The sequence below is a fragment of the Rutilus rutilus genome (genome assembly GCF_951802725.1).
Source record: "Rutilus rutilus genome assembly, chromosome: 3".
In the NCBI taxonomy this organism is placed as follows: domain Eukaryota; kingdom Metazoa; phylum Chordata; class Actinopteri; order Cypriniformes; family Leuciscidae; genus Rutilus; species Rutilus rutilus.
In genome coordinates, this window is record NC_140211.1 from 40031466 (window position 1) to 40058806 (window position 27341).

Here is a 27341-nt window from a genome sequence, read left to right on the forward strand (position 1 = left end):
GGTTTCATTTTCCACTGTGGGGCTGATAACGGAGCTCTTTGGAATGTAATACAAATGTGTCAGTCGTTGCCTTGGTAATGCAACGGTTTACTGATTTTATGAGATAACTACCACGTCATGGAAGATGATCAGATATTTATTTTAATTGTATTATTAATTTGTGTTTGCGTCACTCAAATTGCACGATTAATCAGCTACAGAGAAACTGTTAGCCAAGCAAGTGACCAGTCCTGAATGGCGACATCACTACATGCATTCTACCAGCATGGTTAGCTAACCGTGCTGAGAATTCCGTGTTGAGAATGGTTTGTAATCATGCCGTACCAGGTTCAAGTGGAAACATAACTGGAACCGTTCCTTACCGTTTTTAGAACTGTTCGGCCCAACGGTAGAAAAGCGGTTTATGATGCAAATCTTCCGTTACACCACATCACAAAGGTACTCTACTGGATTGAGATCTGGTGACTGTGGAGGCCATTTGAGTATAGTGAACTCATTGTTATCTTCAAGAAACCAGTTTGAGATCATTTGAGCTATGTGACATGGCGCGTTATTCTGCTGGAATAGCTATCAGAGTCATACACTGTGGTCAAAAAGAGATAGACATGGTCAGCAACAATACTCGTGTAAGCTGTGGCATTTAAACGATGCTCAATTGGTACTAAGGAGCCCAAAGTGTGCCAAGAAAATATGCTCCAGCCCATTACACCACCAGCAGCAGCCTGAACCGTTGATACAAGGCAGGTTGGATCCATGCTTATGTTGTTTACTCATTGCTTTTATGTTGTTTAATTATGATCCTACCATCTGAATGTTGCAGCAGAAATTGAGACTCATCAGACCAGTCAATGTTTTTACAATCTTCTATTATCCAGTTTTGGAGAACCCGTGCTAATTGTAGCCTCAGTTTCCCATTTTTTTCCCCCTGAAGTGGTCTTCTGCTTCTGTAGCACATCTACTTCAAGGTTTCGACATGTTGTGTGCTACTTCTGCATACCTCGGTTGTAACGAGTGGCTATTTTAGTTAAAATTGTCTTTCTATCAGCTTAAACCAGTCTGGACATTCTCCTCTGACCTCTGGCATCAAGAAGGCATTTTCGTCTGGCACCAACAACCATGTCACGTTCAAAGTAACTTAAATCACCTTTCCTCCCCATTCTGATGCTCAGTTTGAACTTCAGCAGATTGTCTTGACCTATCGTCTTGTCTACATGCCTAAATTAATTGAGTTGCTGCCATGATTGGATCATTAGATGTTTGCATTAACGTGTATAATATATGCCATATTAAACTTTACAAAAGAGCTGGCGGTTGTAGATGTGGTATTACTTATTATGGAAAAACGTAAACTTTATTTTATATTTATTACAAAAATATTGAATATCCTGTTGAAATTAGCCATGGTTTCTTTATTTCATTGTGGGCCGTAGCAGTATGTCTGGATCAGAGCTGTTTAAAAGTGTGTGCCATCTGCTCTATTGATGTGCCCTGTGTTCAATCACTCAACATCCATGCAAGATTGTACTTAGAGATGCAAACTATTCCTTTACCTCTCTCCGTTTCTGTTTTCTCTTTTGGAGCATCGGCATAGTAGAAGATGTCTTTAAGCAGACTGATGGATGGTGTATAACTTGCTTGTAAATTGTAGGGGGAGGGTAGTTGGCATAGGAACGGGCACTGTCACAATACCAACCTGCTTCTGTCCAATCAAAGACTCAGCTGTTGGCCAATGGTCCAATACGCTTTCATGATTCAAACACTACTTAAGATGTTATTTATTATGTGGGAAAAAAAAATAGTTGAAGCTTAATGCAGAAATAACTCTACTAACTAATTTCTAACAAATGCACAGGACAAACCACGAGTGGGGATTTTTCTCCTCCTCTCACTCTATCTTAATTTTCTCCAGACTTTTTTCTTCTTAATATATGGTGTTACCTCCCTTTTTTGTCATTGTTGAGCTGAAGCCAAGAACATTCCATTTTTGCAGCTCTGTTTAATGGTCATTTTTTTGAGAGGGGGAGGGGGGGGGGGGGGGGGGATTTATTCTCATCTCTCTCTATCTCTTACTCTCCCCCTTTAACTTTCACTTCTGAAATGGAGCTTAGGAAGGAACAAGAGTAATGACAGCTCATTTTCTCTTTTTTTTTCCCCCATTTTTTTATTCACTAAAAGCCAATATTTAGGCATCATAATTGCATTGTCCGATATCAGTGTTGAGTTGGTTGGTTAACTAAAAGGAGTTTTAGTGCCCCTTTAGGTAAACAAAACAAAACAAAACAGCAATGCCTTATTGTTTAAGTATGTGGGTTGTTTTAGTATTATATTGGTTGTCGGCCTATATGATTGCTTTATTATTATTATTATTATTATTATTAATAGTATTATTATTATTATTATTATTATTAAAGTATCAATCCATATTGAACATATAGATCATCTGGTACTATATTATTTGCATAACCTCATGTATCCTATTTTTTTACATTTAAATAAATGTTAGATGACAGCAAAAGCAATCTAAATGTAATATTTAAAATCACTAATAAGTAAATATTATATTAGTTTAATATAATGTAATAACATTGGTTAAATGCAATCTATGTAAAAAAAAAGAAGCATTTTCATACTATACAATAGAATGTTGTGATACCTAAATTCACTTCGGTGTATTGCTATCGTCCAGAATTTTATATCAGTGAATCTCAAATATGTTGCTTGTTGTGATCTTGAAATAAGCAGATTATTAAATGAGCTCCTGAAAAGACTGGGATAATGCATGCCACTATCATTAACACTGTAGGATCAAGAAAGGGTCGTCCTAAAGGTTTTGTAAGGTAACATCATTAATCATGTAACATTTAAAGCACACATCAATGGCAGGCAGGATTCTTCTCATTTTTCCATCTTTCCTCCCCTACTCCTCTACTTTGCTCATGCTCTTCAAGGTGGGGTGTGTATTGTATCTCCATTTTACTTTTGAGGCACGTTTCAGCTTTGCCTTTACCTGTTCCTACATCCTTCTTTTTTCCTTCCCCTTTTCTTCTCCCGTTCCCCCTCACTGAAAGAAACAAGCATGTAACTGCACACATCTGGCCTGTCCTGTCAGGACCCAGAAACTGTAGTTTGCTTTTCAGGCTGTTTACTGTACCAAATTCTTTCGTTGTGTTGGGTTTGTTGCCTATTTGCTTTAATCGAGCTGCATGATATGTAAAACCTGATGATCATGTTCTCCAGCATGCTTTGTGATTATCCAAAAAGCATCTGACCATCTGACCGAGTTCACACATGATCAGTCACAAATTTGCAGACACTGAAATAATTATTTTTCAGATGTTCCATGTTGTAAAACCCTAAAGATTTCAATTTGTTTCCAGATTAAAATGTAAAATATGTGGTCTTTTGGATCCTATTGTTTGTTGTTTATATATTGTGTATTTGTGTTGTTTTGATTTTTCTACATTTTTCTCATTTCCTAATGTCAACAAAACCATAACAGCTAAACAAACATGAGAAAACACTGCCAAGTGGATGATAAATTACTGTGAAGTGCAGTACTGTCATCTGCAGACCTACTGTTCTTTCTGGGTTTTGTGTTTTAATCCACCAACTTTATTTGTGTTTTCAGACTCGCAACAGTCAGGAAGTCCAAGCAACAATGAGCCTGGCAAGAACCCTCCAGGTATGTCAACGTAAATGCAAAAAACACAAATGCACATAAATCTACATCTGCAGTCAAGGGTTTTAAGTAAACTATTTCCAGGTGCTGGTGTACCCATAATAATGACACCCCATAAAGACAGATAAATCCTGTATGACACCAATGTTATATGGTTGTTTATTTCATTTTCATTATATTGTTTCAGGGTTCCCAAAGTCATGGACAATCTAAAAATATCTGGGGATTTAAAAATTGTGATTATTAATAATTTGAGTTATGCTTACTTTTCATCAGCTAGAAATTTAGAGTAATTATAAAATGATAAAACCTTTTTATTTTATTTAAAAAAATTACAAATAACAAATGCATAAAAATCGAATTCAGTAATCATTCACAAATGACTAGAAAAAACATTATGGAAATTCAGTTATCAAAAGGTTTGGGACCCCTGAGTTTGTGAGATGTATGTGTTTTCGTGTACATATATTTGTAACTGGATATAAGCTACTTGTAGGCCTATAACTCATGTTTACATAGACATTTATCTTGTCATTTGCCACTGAAACAACTTACAACTACTGATCAGTTGTTCACTCAAACCAAACCAGGTCTCAAATAAACTCTACTACAAATATATTTAATTTAATTAATTAGCAGCTGAATTAAAGCTAAACTTTTCTTTATATTGCACAGTGCCACAAAAAAAATCCTACACTGTCTACCAGTTTAACTCTTTTGATTTTTTTTGGGGAGAAATTATACCCAAACAGGCTTATTTGATCTGGTCTTTTTTTGGGCACAAGTCTGGAATACAGTGTTACGTACTAGTTGGCTTTCTCTGAACCTAATCTATCTCTAGTCTGTATATAAAACAAGTCACAGTTAGTTTCGTTACAATCCCTGAAAGTAAAAATTAAATGGTGACGAGGACGAAAGATTATTTGTTTAATCTATGTGGAAACTAAAATGTTTTCTGATGCCTGCTCACCAAACACACAGCATTTGAAATGTCCTCATGTGTATGTGTTAAGTAAGGACATGTGTCTGAAGAAAATGCTTTTGTCTCCCACAGTTTACTTGGAAGAGAGCTTTATTAAATCAGGGGTCTTTAGTGTTTCGGAGCTGGTGAGAGTATCCAGAAGTAAGTCTCTCTCTAAACATGCGCACGCACACACACACACACACACACACACACACACACACACACACACACACACACACACACACACACACACACACACACACACACACACACACACACACACACACACACACGCACACACTGGTTTCACTACTGTATGTTAGTGAGGGCATCTCGTAGACACATGGTTTTATACAATTTTAAACAAGTACATGGATTTATATTTTATACAGGTAAAGATACTGCAAACGCATAAACCTACTCGGGCAGATCTAGAAAAAATATTTATAGGGTGGCACGAGGACTATTAGGGGTAGCAACACCAAAGCAAATATGATCCATGCATAGTTATTGTTGATTTATGGCCTGACATACACATTTATGTTCACGAATATGTGAAACGGTTGCATTACCGCATCTATTCTGTCTAAAAATAAATTAAATTAAATTAAAATAAAAACGAAACTTTCGAATTTGCTAACATTACAAAGAAATGGCCAAATATCAAAACACTAAGACTGGATCAGTTTTGCAAATACTGTTTGAGTGTCTGTTATTAACAGAAGTCGAATTGTCTGTATGTGGATGCTATGAAACAACAGCAACACTCAGATCATCTATCTATCTATTCTGACCTAACTTCAATTTTAAAACAAGACAAGCCAACATAAAATTTGTCTTTTAAACTTTTTAATCTAGTTAATTAAGATTCTTACCCAACTAAGAATCAGGATCTTATTGATCTTATCTTCTTATTGATTTAATTTTATTTTATTGATGGCAAAATGGTCTATATCCATGATGAAAGTGAAACAGGCATTCATATAATTCATTCACATCATATATGGACGAGATTAGATATCTCAGAAAACCATCTAATAAACAATCAATTTGTTTGTAAACTGGGCTACACTGGTTGCGATGTGTTTTTCTGACTCACTAAGAACTGATTCATAAGAGTCATTTTTAATGAAGCTGACTACACAGAAAATGTTGTTTTCTTCCCATTCTTTTGTCGTACACTATCTTTTTTTTTTGTATGTTATCAAATGACGCTGCACTGCTGAAAAGCGGTACAGGAAATAGCTTACACTTATATTTTATACTGGGTGCCAGATGGGGTGACAATGCTTTTTCTTAGGATGCCAGTTGCCATCCCCATGCCACCTCTGTAGATCACTAAATGTGTTGTGACATTTAAAAAAATGTGGGTCTCAAAGTATAGCTAAACATTTAAACACATTTTTTCGAACTACTTGCGACAGCTTCAACCCACAAGTATAGCTAAGTAAACAGACAGAGCAACACAACCAGCATGCTTTATGCTGAGGCATTCCTGATTTAGCAAGGGAGGGACTTGCCCAGAACATCTGTGGAAAATCCAGTCTAGTGGGTCTTGTGTGTGTGTTCACAAGTTTTGGTGCACAAGCATACAGTAGTTTATGTGTAGACATGCCTGTTCTCATCAGAGATGATGACAGATGTTCCAAAAAGTCTCTCTTTGATAGCTGAGGACAATTTTGCCCTCAGGCAAGATTTGTACTAATTGCCAAAGGGTTTATCAGGGTCTAAAACACACACACACACACACACACACACACACACACACACACACACACACACACACACACACACACACACACACACACACACACACACACACACACACACACACACACACGTTTACCCTCCATACACACACACACATCCACACACACACACACACAAAGACGCTCATATTCACCCTAAGGGTGTATGATGCACTTGGTGACGCTGTAACTGATCCATGTCACACCTAAATGTAACACAACGCTTGCAATGATCTGTCCCACATACACACACACACTGCCATCATTGTGGCCTCTATGATCCTCTGCTCTTTGGAAAGGCATTCAAACACTAAAAGCACTACAGCCATATGACTTACCTGCAGGAAACGGCATGTACCAAAAAACAGCAGAACAATGGAAGGTCTGTCAACTTCCTGAACAAACTGACAGTTTATTGCACACTTAAGGTTTTAAATGTATAATTTAATGGGCATTGTGTTGTTCTGTAATGCAGTTCAGATGAGGTTATAGTGAACACTGTATATATCGTTGTGGGTACTCATATTAAAGGGATAGTTCACCCAAAAATGAAAATTCTGTCATCATTTACTCACCCTCAAGTTGTTTCAAACCTGTAAGAATTTCTTTTTTCTGCTGAACACAAAATAAGATATTTTGAAAAATGTCTGTAACCAAACAGTTGATGGACCCCATTGACTTCCATAGTAGGAAAAAAAAAAAACTATGGAAGTCAATGGGGTCCATCAACTGTTTGGTTACAGACATTTTTCAAAATATCTTACATAATCATCATAATTCTTACAGGTTTGAAACAACTTGAGGGTGAGTTAATGATGACAGAATTTTCATTTTTGGGTGAACTATCCCTTTAAGTACTAGAACAAATGTCATACCTGCTCACCTGCATTCATGTGGCGGCAGCAGGTCTTGGGCTCAGTGCCAGCAGAGACTGACAGTAATTTTGCATGTGTTTCCTTCACCTCAGACCCTCAGGTCATATCATGTCATACATGAAAACACAGACTCTGCTAAAACGTCATGACACATCTCCTTAAACTACTGCAAAAGAGAGATCATTATTTTATTTTTTTAATACGAAATGTTAACACTATAACACAAGCCTTGCATATTAATTCAGTAAGAATATTTTTTAGCCATGTGTTTTTGGTTTTATATACATACATATGTTACACAACACCCAGTTGTTTGTACACCTATCCTTATCAGGACTGTACACAGGACTAATGGTTTTTATACTGAGCTAATGATATTTTATATCCCCTAACACCATCCCTAAACATAATCCTCACAGAAAAAAAATCAACATCTTTAATAAAAAAATATGAAGACAGCTGGATATCCTCATAATGTAAGGGTAGAGACCTGAAACTTGAATACACACTACATTATGAGGACATTCATCCTAATTTATCCTTATGTAATTGAGGTCAAACCAGTACATAGACACTATGATTAATGATAGGAAATAATATCGCAAGTACACAACATTTCTAAACTTATATATAATAATATAATATAATTAATAATGCAATGTAATGTAATATAAAATGTAACATTTACATTTTAAATTACTTTTTTGCATTTGTCAAATATTTGTATTCAGAGCAACTTATAGCTTATAACATGATACGTATGTTATCAGCACATGTGCTCCCTTGAAACCAAAACCACTGCCTTAATAAACACAGATACTGCCAATGAAAGATGTGCTTCAGTGCTACAGTGTACATTAGCCAGCTTATAAATCACCAGCATATTATGAAAGGTATGTTTAATTTTTGAGGAATTGTAGTTATAGAGCTATCTGTTCATGAAAGACCAAACTAGCTTTGTCATGCTATTGTATGTAAACAAAGAGGCTTGTGACAGAGGTTAGACCGCTGAAAGGTGCTCTGGCTCTTGTGGTTTCTCTGTAGATATGATATCTCTGACACACTTCATACTGTTACAGCCCCTACGGCTGTTCTCTCTTAGATTGAATTACAGCTACATGTTTGGGTTTGCCTTTATGCAAATTCTGCACTGAATAACAGCTTCTAACTGAGAGCAAGAAAGAGTGTGTTAAAAGTGATTTAGTTGACTGACTCTTAATGCCAAAATGTTGATGTAAGTTACTCGACATTACTACCTATCCCTAACCACTTTCTTTTCTCTCTCTTTCACGTCTCACCAGCTCCTATCACACAGGGTTCAGGAGTGAACTTCCCTATGGCTGACATGCCAAGTCAGCCATATTATCAAGACCTGAACTCAGGAGTGAGTTTACACCGGTCCCTCTCATCTCCTCCTGGCAGGTGAGCATGCATGTTCAAACACCACCCATGCATACAAACACATACATTATTAAAATCTGTTTGTTGTCTCCAGTGTAAGATCAGCTAAACAAACACAATAAAAGCTTTTTTTTTTTTTTTTTTTTATAGAATTGTTTTATAAAAATGTAACCCATATTTGAAGAAAGAACTGTTCTAAAGCTAATTTTTTTTTTTTTTTTTGTCTGTGTATGTTTAAGCATATTAAATAAATTTTGCCCCACAATATGTTACATTAGAGTTAGTTTGGGTCAAAGTTCATTAAAATATTCCTTATGCCCTTTATTCCAACTAAGAAATTGGGTGATTTAAAAATATATATATTTTCAATGTCACAGCACAGATTGGTGTAGTCAGAAGTCAGATTAATGCATGTTCTTCTGTCCTCTGCAGTAAGCGGCCTAAGACGATCCAAGAAGACAGTATGGAGACTAGTCCCACCGGGCCAGACTTCTACCCATCCCCCAGTTCACCGGCCAGCAGACCCTGGCATGAGAGAGACCAAGGTGAGAGAGACTGTTCATGGTCAAGACTAGCTCTCATTTCATTATCATGTGAGCATTAAGCTTATTTCCTCCATTTAAGCACTACTAAGAGCTATTCAGCACTGTTTCTCTCTTTTAACCCTCCCTCTCTCTCTCTCTCTCTCTCTCTCTCTCTGTCTCTGTCCTCTGTGTGAAGATCTTTTCTGTGTGATTTTCCCCTTTCTTCAGTTCTCAGTAAAGTGTGATGTTGATAAACTGGTCTTCATTCTTGCAGCACTTCGTGAACTTCATGCAAAACTGAACAAAACACATCAGTCAGCATCAGCCTGTGGCATTCTCATAACCTCGGCTGTCCTTCTAACACTTCTGCAACAATAATGATTTTCTGAAATTATGACCATTGAAAATTTCAGTGAGTGGGACTGCTCACTGGAGTTTATTTATTTTATTTTGCTCATAATGCAATTGCAAATTAGGGCCTGTATTTTATTGTGAAGTCACACAATGAATAAATGGAATGTAATCTCAACTTTTTGCATTAATTGAGCCTTATGTGTCCAGAAATTTTAGGGTTTGGTGAAGGATTTTCATTCCTGTGCGCTACTTTCTAGTGTGCTGCAGTTTAACATAACTAGAAAGAAAGAGCAGGTTGTCCTGTTGTATGTTTTGATTGAAACCTTCGATAAGATGTCATTCATTAAGGAGAAGTGTCACAGTTTCTTGTTTTGTGTGGGCAAAATGTATGTGTGTTTGTATTGGGTCTGGTTTCATTCTTTTGTAGTTTAATGGATACATTTGAAGGACTGTTTTTAGCTCAATTTAAGCCTAGTTTAAACAATATAGAATATATAATATTGTCAATATAAAATTATTAATGATTAATTTCTGCACTATTAACAACATCAAAGAAATCCCGAAGTACCTTAACTACAGTATATAACTTTTTTAGACAAAACCCCCAAAATAGTTTTCTTCATTTTAGCAAAATAAAAACAAAACAAAAAAAACTTTAATGTATGTGTTAAAAAAAAAAATCTGTCAGATGTAGATCAGACTAGCCTGGTTTCCTGTCTGTATGGGTTGGTAATTGATTAGCCATGTTTCCTCCTTCAGAAAGGGGGTTTTGTCTGGCGTGTGGCAACTATTGAACTTGACCTGATCTCTAAAATGGGTATGTCAAAGGTCAGAGCAGGGTTGTGACCTTTGAGTTCAGACACCAGACCCAGATGGGGTAGAAGGGGGGAGGGGGTGTGTGGCAAGGAATGAAAGGAGAGATCTCCTGTTCTAACAATGAGTTTGCACCATTAGTTACCCTTGTTACTCATTCGCTCACATGCCTGACGCCCAGTTCTGTAGCGTTCAGTTCAGATCTTAGCTAAAATATTTTATTTTTAACACATAAAAAAAAAAAAAAAAATTGTAGATTTTAGCATGTAGTCAAGAGAGATTGTTTTTGTAAAGTGTGTTTGTGTTAGAGACAGACAGAGAAACAGGCAGGTGTGACAGCGTCTGTTTGAACTTGTCCCTTGACGACCAACAGGTTGCCAGTATAAGAGGGAGAGGGAGAATTTGAGCGCTAAAAAATACAACACTCAGCTATTTAAAAAATAATAAATAAATAAAAAAGTATTTAATTGTAGTTAATTCAAGTTCCATACTCATTTCCCAGGCAGCAGGACACATTACACTGTACATATAAATGTTATGTCTTATTTTCTTGTCATACACTTGTTTTTGTTACTTGTTAGGGCTGTCAATTTAATAGGTGAATTTAGTTTGATTATTTTGGAAAACAATAATGTTATACAAAATTATAGCCTCAAGTCTGTGTCTATTTAAGGATTTACTCATCTGCTAAAATGGTGACAAAAAAATCTTAATTTGGTCGATTTTCTGGTCAATTTATTATTACTAGTTTTTTTTCCCCCCTGGACTTTTGCTGATGAGCTGTTGTGAAAGATGGAGAGAGGAGTGAAGAGGGGGGTGGGGTAGATAGAGCTCATGAGAAAGTGGTTTGTTTTGTAAAAGCCATATCAGAAGGAGCGAAGCATGAATATTAAAGCCATATGAGGCCTTGACAAAAGGAAACTGTCTCAGCCAAAGCCTAGTCCTCATGTGCACAGAAACAGACACACACACACACACACACACACACACACACACACACACACACACACACACACACACACACACACACACACACACACACACACACACACAATCTCAATCACACACTCGCCAGTAATATACCTTTCTAATTTCATATCAAATCAACTTTGTGAAAAGACAATGTCATTGTATGGCCACTGCCTCGATAAAGTTGTAAGTCTCTCACTATCTCCATTTCTTTTTCTCTGGTGTGCTTGAAAAAAAATGTATATATCAGTTTTCCCAATCTGTGTTCTTCAGATGCGTGTGTAGTCATTCCCTGGTCATGCATACAAACAAACAAAACATACACGTTTTTTTTTTGTTGCTTTTTTTAAGGCTTTTGGGATAGCAAATTCTCCTCCTGTCACCTTCTTTCTCTCTATATCCCACCCACCTTCATTCTCTTCTTCCTTCCTTCCCTCTTTCCTCAAACACATGTATGGATATTCCTGAGAGAGCACAATCCTGCCTTCTAACAGCTTTTTTTCTTCCTTTTTTTCAATGTTCTGTTGCAACAGGTGTGATGACAAAATATTATTCGAAAGCCATATGCTAAATTCGGACATGTTGAAACAGGAAAATGCAGTCAAATTTTTTTTTGAAGATAAATAATTAATATTTTGTATATTTTATTTGAGTCGAGACCATTTACCTTTTTCCTGCCTTCATGAGAGAGAGAGAGAGAGAGAGAGAGAGAGAGAGCATTTATGAAGTTAAATATACAGAGACGTAGTCTTGATTGATTCCTTCATCTAAAGCATCTGTGCATATCCAAAACATACAATCTCAAGACAGAATACACATCATGAGAAGTGTTTGCAGATATGTCATTAGCTAGCGGTTCTCTTTTCTTCCACCTCCCTCACTTTTCCTTATTTCATTATTCATTGCGTCTGCCTCCCTTTCTTTTCTGTTTTCTCATCTCATCTATGATTGTCAGGGAGGAGCGCCATAGACATGCAGGCCAAGCACTATGTCTCCTCCATGTCTGCTGATGAAGAGACTTTTTTTTTGTCTCTTGGAAGTAGATATGAAGTTAATCTTTTTCTTAAACAATCAAACAAGATAGATGATACACTGCATTGCACTACAGAGAGGGGACGTGAAAGAGAAACAGCATAACAAAACATGAACATGTCAAAAGAATGTGGTCTTATGTTGTTGACTGTTTTTTTGGATGCTTAGTTCAGTAATTTTGTTCAGTAATTTTGCTCATCCCAGATTTTGATTTCTTACATTGTTAATACTTTGAAAAAAATCTTGGTGCAAGTTTATATCTGACATCCCCTGTCTATTTTTTTCTTTTCTTCAGCAGACATGTCCTCTCCCAGCATGAAGAAGCCAGAGAAGACATTATTCAGCCCCACATCTCCACAGGACTCTTCACCTCGGCTCAGCACCTTCCCCCAGCACCACCACCCAGGACTGACCACCGTTGGCCATAGTGGTATTACTTTTCTAAAAATACTTCTCACAATCCTTCCCTGATTCAAGCAAACCTTCTAACAACCACTGAACATTCTGAACGCTAATGCTGCCTTAAAGCACAGAATGTTCTGCTTACTGTATGAGTTCGATTGTTGAATTTTTATTGTGATCTTAAACTGAAACAGGCAATTTCATTATGTCTTTCTGTTTCACTTCCTTCCAAAATAATTTTAAGCCTAGTAAAATACAAGCATGTGCATTAGGTGTGTATAGTAATTGATGTTTTTATCATTTTCGTACTGCCAACAGAATCACAGCCAAAATGCAAGGCAGAGAGAGAGATTGTAACCATATTTACAATTAACCATATCTAACTGATGATCTGCACTTCCTTCAGACTGGGCTGTCTTACAGCCCGTCGTTTAAAGGAATCCACAAAACTCCCACACTGGCGAGCTAACTTTTTTCAGGCTCGAGTGTCTCGCTGTCTGTATGTACATCTGTCATCTCCTCCGATATGATTTTGTGCGGCAGTAGTAGCTACACACTGCTTCATCTTCTTTTTTTAATTTTATCACAACAACCAGGGTTACGGTGCAATATCACCACCTACTATGTTGGAGTGTATATGAGCATTATTTACAAGTTTTAGTATATTAAGTATTAACATGATATTTATATAATTTTTTTATATCACGATTATCATCAGTACCACTGTAACTGTCACAGAGATCTATTGATGTTCTTCATCAACACAAAATGTTTATGACAAATACCATTTTGTTTCCACCATAATTCTTTAAATGACACGACTTCGGGAAAGTCAGGGCTTAAACAATATTCCAAATTTCTCACTGGTAGACATGACTTTATGGGTGATGTTCATGCTCTCTCAGCTCTTAAATATATTAATTTCCGACATGACTTGAACATAGCATTTTAAACATTTTTACATAGGTTTTATGTAAATGTGTGGTATATCTTCTTGATAATGACCCATGAGAAAAACTTTCATTGAGTTGTACATGTTGTCAAATTAAAATCTATTAGTAAAGTAGTTGTTTTCTCTGCATGTGCAGTAATTTCCACTAGGAGTCCACCTCCGCATTCTCCGCTGCAGTTTTCCGCCCCTGCCCCCTCGCCCTACATCTCTCATGGCGCCATCCGCTACCCGCCGCACCTCAACCCACCCGACTCCCTCAAGAACTACATGCAGTCTTACGACCCGTCCAGCCCACAGAGCAGCCAGGTATGTATGGAGTACTCACGTACACGCACAAAGACTAACGTACATGCGCATTAACCCAGACCCTAATGTAATCATACATAATTAGTACAGTTTATCTGTACTAGAACAGAGCCTTTAAATCTCATGACTGTGTGTGCATTGTCCACAATACATAATAGATGCCAGCTGTTAAAATAGGGTGTTGGTTTAACGTCTCAGTTGAAATATTCCCTTTCCTGAGACGCGCAAGAACAGATTCACATTTATAAAATACTTGAAATAACATGCATCACGTGTACCGTAAATTCTCCAATCATAATCATCATGTTGTCACATATGTTAACCATACCGTGAGCTAAAGGCGCTCTCCCCCCTTAAAACTAATGAGACCCTCATTGTAAGAGCACATGCTGTAAACACAAAGGTGCTTTAGCGCAGTTTTCTTCTTTTTCTGCCTCTACCTCTCGTTGCCTGTCTGTCTTGGTGTTTCTGGTTGTTCCCAGTGCATCGGACTCAAGTTTGATTAACAGGCCACATTGTTTCAGCACGGTAATTGACCCAGTTTAGCTAACGAACACAAAATCATTAGTGGTTTTCTCTGTCGGCGCCTTGTCTATATCAGCTCCGAGCCGAGCGCGAAGCCAAACGACGGCCTCTTCATCGCTGTGGCGACTGTTTACCAGCAGCGGCGTAAATGAAGCGAAGGGGAATGAAAAGAGAGAGGGGAAAAAACGCAACAACAAAAGCAAGTCAATAAACACTCCAACCATGGCAGCCACTGCGCATTAGCACTAACACACATGCACTCAATGTGTCTCTATGAAAACTACTTGAGATTCCCTAAAGTATGAATTAAGAGAAAATATGGGGAATATTTATTGTATTTATTGTATCATATAATTTAATATAGGCCATTATGTCTTCATTGTTATATGAAAAAAACAACAACATGTAAAACACTAGCTTTACCTCATTCCTGTTAATTAAAGGACTTGGATGTTTTGACTCCTCCTCCTTAGCAGGTGATGGATGGGGCTCTTGTTGAATAGAATTTTAAAGAACTTTCTGCATCTCTGCCAAGCAGCTCAGACTGTCCCACTCATCTTAATTAGTACCACAAAATTTAAAAATAGGCCAAGCCTCTCTAAACATTTTGTTAAGGGGAAATTTAAACTCCGTTTATTTTGGATTTTATTGCGGTTGGTTAACACTTACAGTTCCATTTTGCTTGAAGATATTTGATACCTCTCTTGTGTTGCTTAAACTATGCGGAAGTGTGGAAAGTCAATAACAACAACAAAAAAAGAGGTAAAGTTAGAGTGGGTAATTCAGTAAAAGGATCTAATTTGCTTGTGGTATAACCATTAACACAGTCTCTCTAATTTTTTAACCTGAGTAGGGAAAATCAGTTTTGTTTAAAACAATGTATTAAGAATTTAACAAAAGCAAAACCAGTGTAAGAAATATCTGCTGTGATTTGATACGTTGGGAAACACAGCGCTGATTGTCTGAGGGATTTCTTCTTTTTCTGTGTGATTGAAGCGAGGTCTCGATATGACAGAGTTTTATGTCCCCGCCGCTCAAACAGTAAACAAAGGGCTCATAGACTGGACGAGGCATAGCACGCTGGAACTGTTACTTGGGAGAAACCGCAGGGAACGATAAAGGTCGTAAATATTTGCCGTTGCCGGGGTCTGGAGCTTGGTGAGGGGAGATCGCTCTGCAAATAACATGGGGCATATAATCGGGTGGATGGGAGCCAGGATGTTTTTATGCTTGCTTTAACGCAGATTATATTACACCCTAATTAAACATTCTATTCACATTGGGGAACCCCATGGACACCATTCTCTTTCATAAAGGCCTGTTTGAGTTTTGAACTTAGGGCCCCGCTATGTGAATTCAGTCGAGTCTGTCTCCTGCAGTCCAGAGTAGAAGGAGGTAGACGCTCGCTCTGTGTCTGCGTCTGAATCCTGTGTTCCCCCCTCTTTTTCTGGTGTTTGTATCAACTAAGTCATGAAAAGTGCACACTCAGCTGTCTAGTGCCAGTGCCAGAAGAAAATGGGAGAACATCAAAAGATGTGTTAATCTGCCCATAATCACAGACAACAAAAAGAAATGACCATGATCATTAGCTTCATTAAAAAAAAAAACATGTAACCATGTGGCCTGATATGCTAACAGACTACTTTTTTCCTCTGAATGCCACAGCCGAACAGCAGTGGTCAGGTACTGGGGAAAGTGCCCGGTCACTTCACACCAGTACTGGCCCCCTCGCCCCACCACGGCACGGTCAGACCAGTCTCTCTCTCGATGGCTGACACCAAGCCAATCACCACATCCTCAGAGGGTGAGTTACTCCCATCTCTACGCTGCCACTGTCACAAGGCTGCATCTAATTTGGTCAAAAATATTGTGAAATTGTATTACAATTTTATTACAAAAATCTGTCTTCTATTGTAATATATTTTAATAATTTATTTTTGTGATGGCAAAGCTGTATTTTCAGCAGCCTTTACGCCAGTCTTCAGTGTCTCATGATCTTTTAGAAATCATTCTAATATGCTGATATGGTCCTTAAGACACATTTCTTATTATTATCACAGTTGAAAACAGTTGTTATTTTTGTGGAAACGGTGATACCCTTTTCCTCAGAATTCTTTGATGAATAGAAAGTTCAAAAGAACAGCATTTGTTTGAATAGAAATCTTTAACATCATAAATGTCTTTACTGTCACTTTTGATCAACTAAACGTGTGTCCTTGATGAATAAAAGTGTTAATTAATTAATTAATTAATTAATTAATAATAAAAAAACTGTACTGAGCCCAAACTTTAGAACAGTATAGTGTATTACTTGTGTCTACTCCAGCTGTATTAATATACTGTATTTGAATGTATATTTAGGTTATTCGGCTCCAGGCACCCCCACTGCCAATCGTTTTGTGGGACTGAGCTCCAGAGACCCAGCCTTTCTTCACCAGCAACAGGTGAGATATGACCCACCCTCTTTACCGTTCTCTTTTTTCCCCTGTTCTCTCTCAAATCCCCATCCAGCTGTTCTATATTCCCAACAGGTATCAGAGCTGTCAGACAGGTGGCACATCAAATAATCTGGTCATGAAATGTAGGCACTGTTGTGGTCCTGTGAAGATATGGGGCTGTCATTTGTTTTGTGTCAGCATTTGTTAATTGAATGCACCTATTGGGCACAAGTGACATATTCTAAGACACTGTGTAGGATATTGTATTTATAAAGCGTTTAATGCTATTGACATTCCTGGCAAGCTCTCCTCTGTTACTCACAATTATTGAGCACATCTTTCCACTTGCTCTATAACCACGGTCACGTTTAGAGGTTTATGGTTTTTGCAAGTGTGGATGAATGTCACTGTTATGAATAATCCGTTGGTTTCCATAAATTCATACATATTTAGAGTCCACATTTTTATAAATAAGCTAAGACTAAACCAAGGCATTTTCTGTTAAGTACCCTGAAAATAAATACAGTGGCCCCCAAAAGTTAGGTGGACAACTAAGCCATACTTGTGTATAAATATCTTTGCAAAATATCAAACCAACAAATGACGCTAGACATTTTCTCAGAACTAACTTTACTTTTTTCACATTTTTGGAGTTAACCAAATGGTTTCAGTGTGATTACACATAGGTGTCCTAGCAGATTGACCACAGGTGTATATCCTCACATTAGCTATGGACATGTCCGATTAACATTTGACAACCAGCAAGTGTTCAAACACATTTCACTTTTTTAAACAGTTTAAACTTTCTGCTGTTTAAACATTCACTTTTTTCCAAAACTCTTTCATTAAAACATAAACCTCTAAGTTTGATGTTGTATTACTTAACACAGTGATAGTCCTACATTTTAAGTGTGCTTTAAGTGTCAAAATACTTTTTGGGGCCACTGTAGAATTTAGACAGACATTAGTACATAATGCTTATACTTATTGAAATCAAGTAGTTTCAGACTATCCAATTTAATTCAGTTTTTCTACCATCATGTTAAAAAGTAATTGATGAATTTATACACAGCAGGGGATGTTTGTTGGACTTTTTTTATTGCTATCACATCCCTTGAGACCAATTCCAACATAAAATCTATCTTGTCTTAGGGTTAAAACTACTGTGCAACAAAAGTTAGCATTGTCTTCAGATGGACAAAATGATATATGACTAAATGCAGTACTTAACGTGAGCGATATTGGTTTATGTCAGGCTCGGCTTAGAAGGTATTTAGTGAAATGATCATTTTTGGCAAAACACTCAGTATTGTATAAAGAGTAATAGTGTAGTGCGTGTGTGCGATGGCCCTCTGCAGCATGAAAGGGCTGGTCTGAGGCCAGTATTTTCCACCCTCTAATTGAATTCATCTGCATGCGGCGACATCATAATTAGTGGTTTTCTCTTGCCCTGCTCCTGAGTTACAGTAATGGCAAGCCTCGCTTTTATTGCTCTCTGGTTTTGCATACTTGGACGGGGCCAAGAAATGTACAGCTCACCAACAGGGACAGTGCTGCAGGCCTTATTTAAAAAAAAAAAACATGGGTCGGTTTTCTTCATTGAGAATTATTTTATAAAGATGCAGAAGTTGAACGGACGGATAGATGGTGTAACTGGATATAATGAAAGGACTGAAATTGATAACAGCGATTCAGTGTGTGAGCTGGATGAATGAGTGATTATAATATCTTTTAGCAGGTATCGCATGTAGGCACCGCAGCTGCTGTAGTGTCTCATACGGCTTAATGCCTTTTGTTTTAGCTGTAGTTCACTTAACAGGGAGAGGGATCAGATGTAGACAGGATGATGTATCAACCATCTATCATGTTTATATGAGCTGGAGCTTTTGTTTGTCTTCAGAAGTGAGAATTGTATAGCCAGTCCTGACCCGAGTTAACCTGCGGCCATTGAGCTGGCGCTTTCGCTGGGTAAATAATGTCTTCCGTACACAGCAGCCTTTATTCTGAGTGATTTATCATAGGATATTATGAGATGTATTGACACCTGTGTTCCCCTGCTGAGCTTTTGTCAGGGCATGCGGTGTGACGCGTGGGGCGTATGGATTACAGCCGTCGCTGTGGCGTCACCTTACAGACCCGTAGCGCTCCTTTCCCAGCATGCTGTGGGACAGGGTGCTGCCTTCAGCTCAGCCAGGCCGTCTGAAAACCGAGAAAGCTCCAGACGCTCAGCGGGACGCTTTCTTTCTCTCTCTGTTCCTTAATGCCTCCTCTCATTCTCTCACTGTTCACTCAAATCTAAGCTTTTTTCCCCCTCTCTCTTTACCTCATTTTGTGTTTCTTTCCTTTCTTTTCTTTTTCTCTCTTTCTATCCCCGTATTCCTCTTGTAGGGCCTAGCATCGAGAGGGTCTATGTATAAGCTCAAACACACCCTCGCTATAATGACTCCATTACATAAGCATTCATGCCGTGTCTTTAGCCTCCGTTTACTGGAGTCAGTAAATCAAACGGGTGTGTCCATACATACATAATCACTCCTGCTATTGGTCCCATAGCAACTGTTTGAGCTTATTTCATTTACAAGAACCATCTGTATGCTTATAACCCCTATGTAAGATGTTGAGACGTAGCTGCTTGTGATTTGTGGCCCCAGGTCCTTCAGATAATATGCTTGTAGTCTGTTGTCGCAGCACGCATACATTGTATGATATGGTGCTCAGACTCTGAAGTGGCAGCTTTGGGATGGCAGCCATTATAGTAATGGACAGTTTCCTGTGATAAGCCATAGAGACAATTCATCTGGAGTACGGACAGTGTCACATAGAGCCGTGGACATGTGTTTATTGGAACAGTAAAAGAAAGCTTTAGTGGTCATCTGCATTGGTGTTTCAAAGGCTGACAGTGTTATCTAGAAAAAAATGCCTGCTGATAGCCAGAATAATGCTGATATATGCATAGCACAAATTGAGGATACCAAGTATGTTGTGTCTGAGTTAGTTACAGACTATTATTTGGCCATTTTGAGAATATCTGCTTCGGACGATAACTGTGACCAACTGACCTATCAACAAGGGTTAGGTATTCACAATCCATATACATAGTTTATCAGTTATTGGCTGATTTTAGAGATTTTATTGTTCATGCTCATTTAAGTGTCTTTACATTTAGATTACCTTTGATGTGTTCTGATGCTCACTTAAAGTTAATCTTTAAATACTATTATTACTGTAAACTTTTTTTTGTCAAAAGTTTTGTGTACACACCATTGGTGTCGGTAATTAATTTTTTTACAGGAATTAAAAAATGTATTCAGCAACGTTGCAGTAAAGACTTATGCCATTAAATTTCAATTTTAGATATATTACAATAGTAATGTTTTGACTTTTTTTGACCAAATAAATGCAGCCTTGGCGAGCATAAGAGGTATCGAAAAAAAAAATCGGAGCCTTTCTCTTAAATGGTTACATTGTCTGAAATGTATTTTCTCCCAACCTAGCAACCATGAATATATTAAAAGTATAAATGTAGCAGTTTAATGTTTTGTCTAACGGTTTGTAGAGCTAAATATGCATATTTCTATATATGATGCATCAGACAGAAAACAGATGACCAGTTATTGACGGATTACCTTATAGCAGGGGTGGGCAATTCTGGCCCTCGAGATCCATCCATCCAAGTGGGTCTTGAGGGCCAGAGATTTCCCCACCTGCCTTAAAGTATGATCACAATGGCCCTGTTGTTAAATCAAGCTCATTCACAATTTACTCAAAACCAAACACACAGGGGAGAATGACAGATGAGCATTCGTGCACACAATCCAACAGCACCTGCTCTAGACTGATACCCCTGTGTAATTTGTTTGTGAAAACACCAGTGATGAGAAGATTTCATTAGCCGCTTTCCCCAGGGGTTCTTCCCTTTCTCTTTCAGCATTTCAGTTCTCCCTCCATTCTCTCTCTCTCGACCAGTGATCACAATCTTTGGCTTTATCTAATGCAAACATGTTAAAGCAACCACCACTCACAGCTGTGAAGGTGCTAGCGCTGCTGTAGCGTAACTCTGTGATCCGCTGGTGCCAGTGACAGATGGCACCCGTGATCAGATAACTGCCGACCTCAAGCCTAGAGCTTGTGTCTCGCTATTATGTTTTTGAAGCCAACATACTGTGGCATTTTATACCTCATTGTGGCACTTTAGTTGTTTCATTATAGATAAGACCATGTAGTTCAGATTAAAATTCAAGGTAGGAGAAAATGTTTTATTTTTTGATCTATTTATTTTTATAATTTTAGTTTATTCATTAGTTTTTTTCTTCTTCCTTTTTTATTTTTTGGAGCTAGAGACCCTCAGTGCTGACATTTTTAAGAAACCCTTTTTAACAAGTACAGTACTACAGTTTTTTTTTTTACCTTCTAGTGTATTGTGTGGTTTGTGTTTTTGGTCTATGTTTAATTGTCCAAATCTGAAGACCTGCAATCCCCTCTATTAATTTCAGAGATCTTAAACACTAAGTATACATTCAGTGCAACTCCTCATCACCATATTGTATGAGTGTGTGTTTTTTCAATGTGTGGGGTCGACCAAAACAGGATGAATGAATGTGCACTACCAAAACAGTCTGATATAGCTGACCTCAGACTTTGCCCCAGTGCCATTGTTTTCTGGCTTCAGGTCACTCGAGAACACACACACTCTCTCTCTCTCACACACACACACACACACACACACACACACACACACACACACACACACACACACACACACACACACACACACACAGTCACACTCGTTGCTGGAGTTTGTTAAAATAGTGTTGGCAGTACTGATGGAGGTGGATATCCGCACATAGCAATGTGAAAATACCTCACATATTTCTCTATTAGTCACTCTTATTAGAGCATGTTCAGCTTAATGGCACTTTTTTATTTTTCCCTCAAAATGTAAGAGTCAGATTATTTATAAGACTATTATTATCATTTTTTTTCAAAGAAGTTAACTTTTATTCGGCAAGGATCAAAAGTCTTTGTCAAAAGTGATAAAGACTTCTACATTGTTACAACAAAAACTTGCTTTGGCACTAAAGACTGGCTGCTGAAAATGTAACAATATTACTTTTTACTGTATTTTTTATCAAATGAATGCTTAAAGACTTTTTCATAAACCTTAAAAAAAAATCTTACTGACCCCAAACTTTTGAGCTGCAGTGTATAATATGAATTAAAGTTTAATTAGATAAAAATGTATTCACACATAACATGTAGTTACAATGTTTTCCCTGCTGAATATGTAGTACATATAATTTGATATATATCCACAGCACCCGTGACAGGACCTCCATGCTACTGGTGAAGTTCCTGTTCAGTGTTATTACTTCTCACCTAATTTATGTGGCTTTCCCTCTGGGAAATGTGTGTTTCAGCCACCCAAAAGTCTCCGGGGTGAGCACTAAAGCATCTTTGAAGTAAATATAGAAAATCAATTATTCACCCTCCTAGATTTATTGCGATGGAAATGGATTTGATTTGGGAGTCTACAGGTCCTTTCCAGATATAGCAGAAACTATTGACAGAGTACCATTGAATATTCAGAGAGCGAATATACCTGATGAAGACTTGTGTGTCTGACAGGGCAGTGACGTTCATTAGCAAAAGTGTCATGATTTACTCTAATGTCGTTGTTTGTTGATGGCTTCTCACACTTTCATGCACACAGTTTGTTGCATGTTTGTGTGTAAATGTATCCAGTTTTTTATTTTTCCCTCTCATCTACACTGACATTTTCAAAAACTGGTGCTTTGTAAATTGTGACGACCAAGAACAATTTGAATCTACTGGCCAAGATTAGTCTCTCACATAGCATGTTTCATGTTATGCTTCAGTGAAAACAGGCTGCTTTTACAATATCTAACAGCAGTGAAGTGACCGTAACTGCATGCACCACTTGGAATGCATGTGCTTCCTCCCATTCGAGTGCATTCTGGGATAGATGAATAACCTCCATGTAACCCAGCTCACATTTTTGTATACTAACCACTTCTTTTGCTTTCAGGACGATTATTATAACCCTAATGGTATTGCATGCCACATGTGACAATTGCCTTTTGTTTGTGTACATTTTTGATGGCAACTTTCTTTCAATGGAATTGTAATTTAAATTAGGCATAATTTTAGGCCTAGAACAGAAGATTTAAGATCTAATATGACCATTAGTGATGGTGTTTTCTTATTCTAGTAATGTAAGATTAACATCAGATAAATGTAAGAATATGTGTTGAGATAAGCTTAGGTCTTGCTCCAGGTCTTGTTGCATGCTAAATGTGTGTTAGTGCCGTTGTGCTAGCCCAGTTGTCTGACTGAGAGGTGTTTGATTGACAGCTGAGGATTTGTGACTGGCCCGTGAATCAAAACATCAGGTCATATGGCTCAGAGGAGGCTTTGGGGATTTCTTGGCAAAGGTAAACGTTTCCTTTATTTTTAACCCACCTCTCCATTAAATATTACTATGTACAACCTATATCTGCAAACAATAGTCCAACACCCCCTCCAACCCAGTCCAGATCAAGCCCCCCTTTTCTGTGTTTTTGCACTCATCGCAAAAGTGTATTTGTGATGAATTTTGTTCATGTATTCGTGTTTAAGGCCATGAGTGCATCACTCATTCATGTAATGGCTAAATATGTCATGAAAGGTAAAGATAAGCAAACAACATGATAGAAAATTTTATATGTTCTAATTTGCATTTTGACTTCTAACTATATTTCCAAATGTTTTAGGTCCATCTCCTTCGATGTTCAATAAACTTTGGTTTCTCAAGGTGTAATAAGTGGAACTTCACACACCTTTTTCAGGCTGTCGCAAGACTGTTTCTGTGCACATCTGGATGAGCAATCTGCGGCCAAATTCATATAATCTTCACACATCACAGTGCATTTGCTTGAGAGAATTTAAAGGGATAGTTCACCCAAAAATGCGCATTAAGGCGCAAGTAGCCTGCCAATGGCTGTTTAAGCTAGAATTTTACTTTGTAACCTGTTAAATATGAACATTTTTCTTACACAAACTCATCGCTTCGCTTCAGAAGGCCTTTATTAACCCCCTGGAGCTGTGGATAGATGCACTTTTATGGACTTCAAAACAGAAACGGCCATTCACTGCCATTATAAAGCTTGGAAGAGCCTGGACGTTTTTTTTATATAACTTTTGATTGTATTCGTCTGAAAGAAGAATGTCATATACACCTAGGATGACTTGAGGGTGAGTAAATCATGGGCTAATTTTCATTTTTGGGTGAACTATCCCTTTAATGTAGAAAGTGGTGGATTTGTTGGTTGTAGCTGCTACATTTGGATGAAATTAGAGATGCAACTTCTTAGAGGTTTTGATATACTGGCATCCAGCAATTATTTTTAATGTTAGCACAGCACTCTAGAACCATCTCCAATAAGTTGAATCTCTTGATTCATTCACTTAAAATCAATGCTGCTAAACATATTTGAGAAAAAAAGATTAACTAACGGATGTTGGATGGTTTTAGACAATCATCCTGATCTATCATTACCAGATCAAAATAGTCATAAGAGCTTCTGCCCATCTTGGAGACAACAGTGTTTATGATTTCCCCATGAATGTTGTTCTAAGACTTTGTTTCAGTATACATGACAAGTCACACTTGGTCAGCCTCCCTTGATATTCACGGTCAGATAGACCTCTGGAATGAGACTATGAGTGTCAGCACAAAATTACCTTTGATGATTCTTCCGTTATAAAGAAAATCAGAGCAATTAATGGTTAACATCCTTATCTCCCTGAACGAATGGAAGTTAGGAAGATGGTTACTGCTGGGAAAGAGAAGAACTCCAGCATTAGTGCAGCAGAATCTGTCTGAGGCTCACTGAGAGCTTCATATTTACAAAGGTCATCGCTAAGCTTGGGGATTCAGAGCTGAGGCAGTCAAGACTGTTTGCTCTGTTTAAGCCCCTCACCCTCCCTTCTGCATTAAAACTTTGCACTGTTCTCTGAAAAAATATTTTCATAAATATCTGACACTGAAATCAAGATTTACAATTCTTGTATCTTCTCTCCAGATGCTTTTTTGTAATGCTACTATGCATCAAGCAAAGCTAACACGTGCTCTCTCTCTCTCTCTCTCTCTCTCTTGAACAAGCGCAGAAATGCATTTTTTCCATAGTTACAAAACAAACACTTATGAAACATTAACAATTATAATGGATTTAAAAAAATGCAGAACCTTTCATTTTTACACATTTTGTTAAACTGCAGCCTTATGCAAAATAATTTTTTGTTCACATACATTTACATTCCATACCCATAATGAAAAACGAAAAACAGATTTATGATAATTTTGCTACTTTATACAAAATAAAATAAATATCACATCACATAAATATTCAGACCCTTAGCTGAAGCATCTTTAGCAGCAGTTACAGCCTCAAGGCTTTTTAGGTATGAAGTGACAAGCTTTGCACTCCTGGATTTGGGGATTTTCTGCCATTCTTCTCTGCAGATTCTCTCAAGCTTTGTCAGGTTGGCTGGGGACTGTCAGTGGACAGCCATTTCCAGGTCTCTCCAGAGATGTCATGTCCTGAGTGCTCTTGGCCAGGTTTTCCTTAAGCACATCCCTGTATTTTGTTACTTTTAGTTTTCTGTCTACCCAAGTCCATGTCGATGGAAAAACTCCCCCACAGCATGATGCTACCACCACCATGCTATTGGGATGGTATTGCACAGGTGATAAGTGGTGCCTGGTTTTTTCCAGACCATTCAGTTCATTAGGACAGAGAATCTTGTTTCCTTTAGGAGCTTTTTTTGCTCGTTTTAAGCAGACTTTCATATGTCTGGCCACTCTGCCATAAAGCTCAGTGTTGCAGTGCTGTTTGTCCATCTGCACGCTTTGCCAGTCTCCACACATTAGCTCTGGAGCTCAACCAGAGTGACCTTAAGGTTCTTGGTCACCTCTCTCACCAAAACGCTTCTCCCCGATGGCTCAGTTTGGCCAGGAGGCTAGTTCTAAGAAGGTTGGTTGTTTTTTGCCTTTCTCAGATCCGTTTCTGAGTTCTGCAGGCAGTTCATTTGACCTCATGGCTTGGCTTTTGCTCTGATATAAACAATCTGTACATAACATTAACATAATATAAAATTTAACTATAATGACAAAGCAAAAATACAACTTTTTAAAATAACTTTTAATATAAGTGTTCAGACTTTGCTTGACATTTGCAATTTAGCTTAGATGCATTATACATTTAATCATTTACTCATCATCACCATGTTTCTAAACATGGACTGGAGTAAATATGTGGCAAATTTAATTGGACATGATTTAGAAAGACACACGCCTGTCATGTAAGTTCTAAGAGCTGAAAATGCATATGTACATAAACGTCATATGACATTTTAAGGGAAAGCTGTGCTTCTATGTATTCTTAGAGCAGTCACTGCTGGCACGTTTGACTGAATCCCTGTGTAAGGTGGGCTAAGTGTGAGCTAAATGTCCTTGAGCTATATCCTCTCTCTCATCCACTTATTTAGTCTTTCCAGCTCCCTGCAGTGGGAAAGGCCTTGCTCAGCACTTCCTCACTGCAGTAAATGTGTGGAAAAGTGGAGTTAAACTGAACACACTCTCACTTCCTTCTGTAGGCATCAGTGGTACAGACCTCTGCTTTCATTTCAGTCCCTTTTCTGGCCTCGTAATAGACCACACGGAGTATGAGGGGAAATAGGTTCTCTAGCAGTGGCTCACCCTTTACTGTTTCTCCAACAATTACAGAGATTTTATAATCGACATAAAATAGGGGCACAGGCTTGAACATTGAGCATTTAAAAACCAAGCCCAGGTGTTACATTTAAAATATTCATTAAAAGTTTACTAATTACCATGATTCTGTCAACTGCAAAAAATAAGCTTGCAGCCTGACAGAACGTGATTTAAAAGCAAGGCAATGTGCTGCAGATGAAGGCTGATGCAGCTGAAGAGTTGACTTCAGGTCACTGACTTATGGAAATGTGATTTGTTGCTTGCAAGCACTTGCAAAACTGCAGTGCCACAGTGTGATGCATGCCAGTCCACTGCTCAACCAAAATTGAATTGAAGCCTGGCTTGTTTGTTGCCATCCTGTAGGAAATGGGTCAGCAATCCATTAAGATGGCATTAGATAATTTAATTTAGCGTCTGATTCCAAAATGAAGCAGGCCCGTGCTTGCTCCTGCAAGAGGGTGGACGTTTAGAACGAAAGACCTGTAAGTGGCTCATGAAGAAGCAAGAATCTGATAAGAGAGCAGAGTTGTTTGTTCATCTCCCTTTTATCCCACATGACACCAATCTCCCCTGTGAAGGGGCCCATC

General features: G+C 37.9%; 1 protein-coding gene across 8 annotated transcripts in view; it reads left to right on the forward strand.

The window, feature by feature from the left end:
- LOC311288234 (nuclear factor 1 B-type-like) overlaps nt 1-27341 on the forward strand; it is a 100922-nt gene that overhangs the window by 68275 nt on the left and 5306 nt on the right. For 2 of the 8 annotated variants that reach the window (XM_084405535.1, XM_084405529.1), the window contains exons 3-11: nt 3629-3682; nt 4734-4802; nt 8568-8688; nt 9100-9212; nt 12658-12789; nt 13850-14019; nt 16210-16348; nt 16906-16988; nt 23355-23434. In XM_084405535.1, coding sequence (XP_084261661.1) covers nt 3629-3682; nt 4734-4802; nt 8568-8688; nt 9100-9212; nt 12658-12789; nt 13850-14019; nt 16210-16348; nt 16906-16988; nt 23355-23434 — 961 coding nt within the window. Of the gene's footprint in view, nt 1-3628; nt 3683-4733; nt 4803-8567; nt 8689-9099; nt 9213-12654; nt 12790-13849; nt 14020-16209; nt 16349-16905; nt 16989-23354; nt 23435-27341 lie in introns of all 8 variants that reach the window. The other 6 variants (XM_084405532.1, XM_084405528.1, XM_084405534.1 and 3 more) reach the window with 4 other exon arrangements.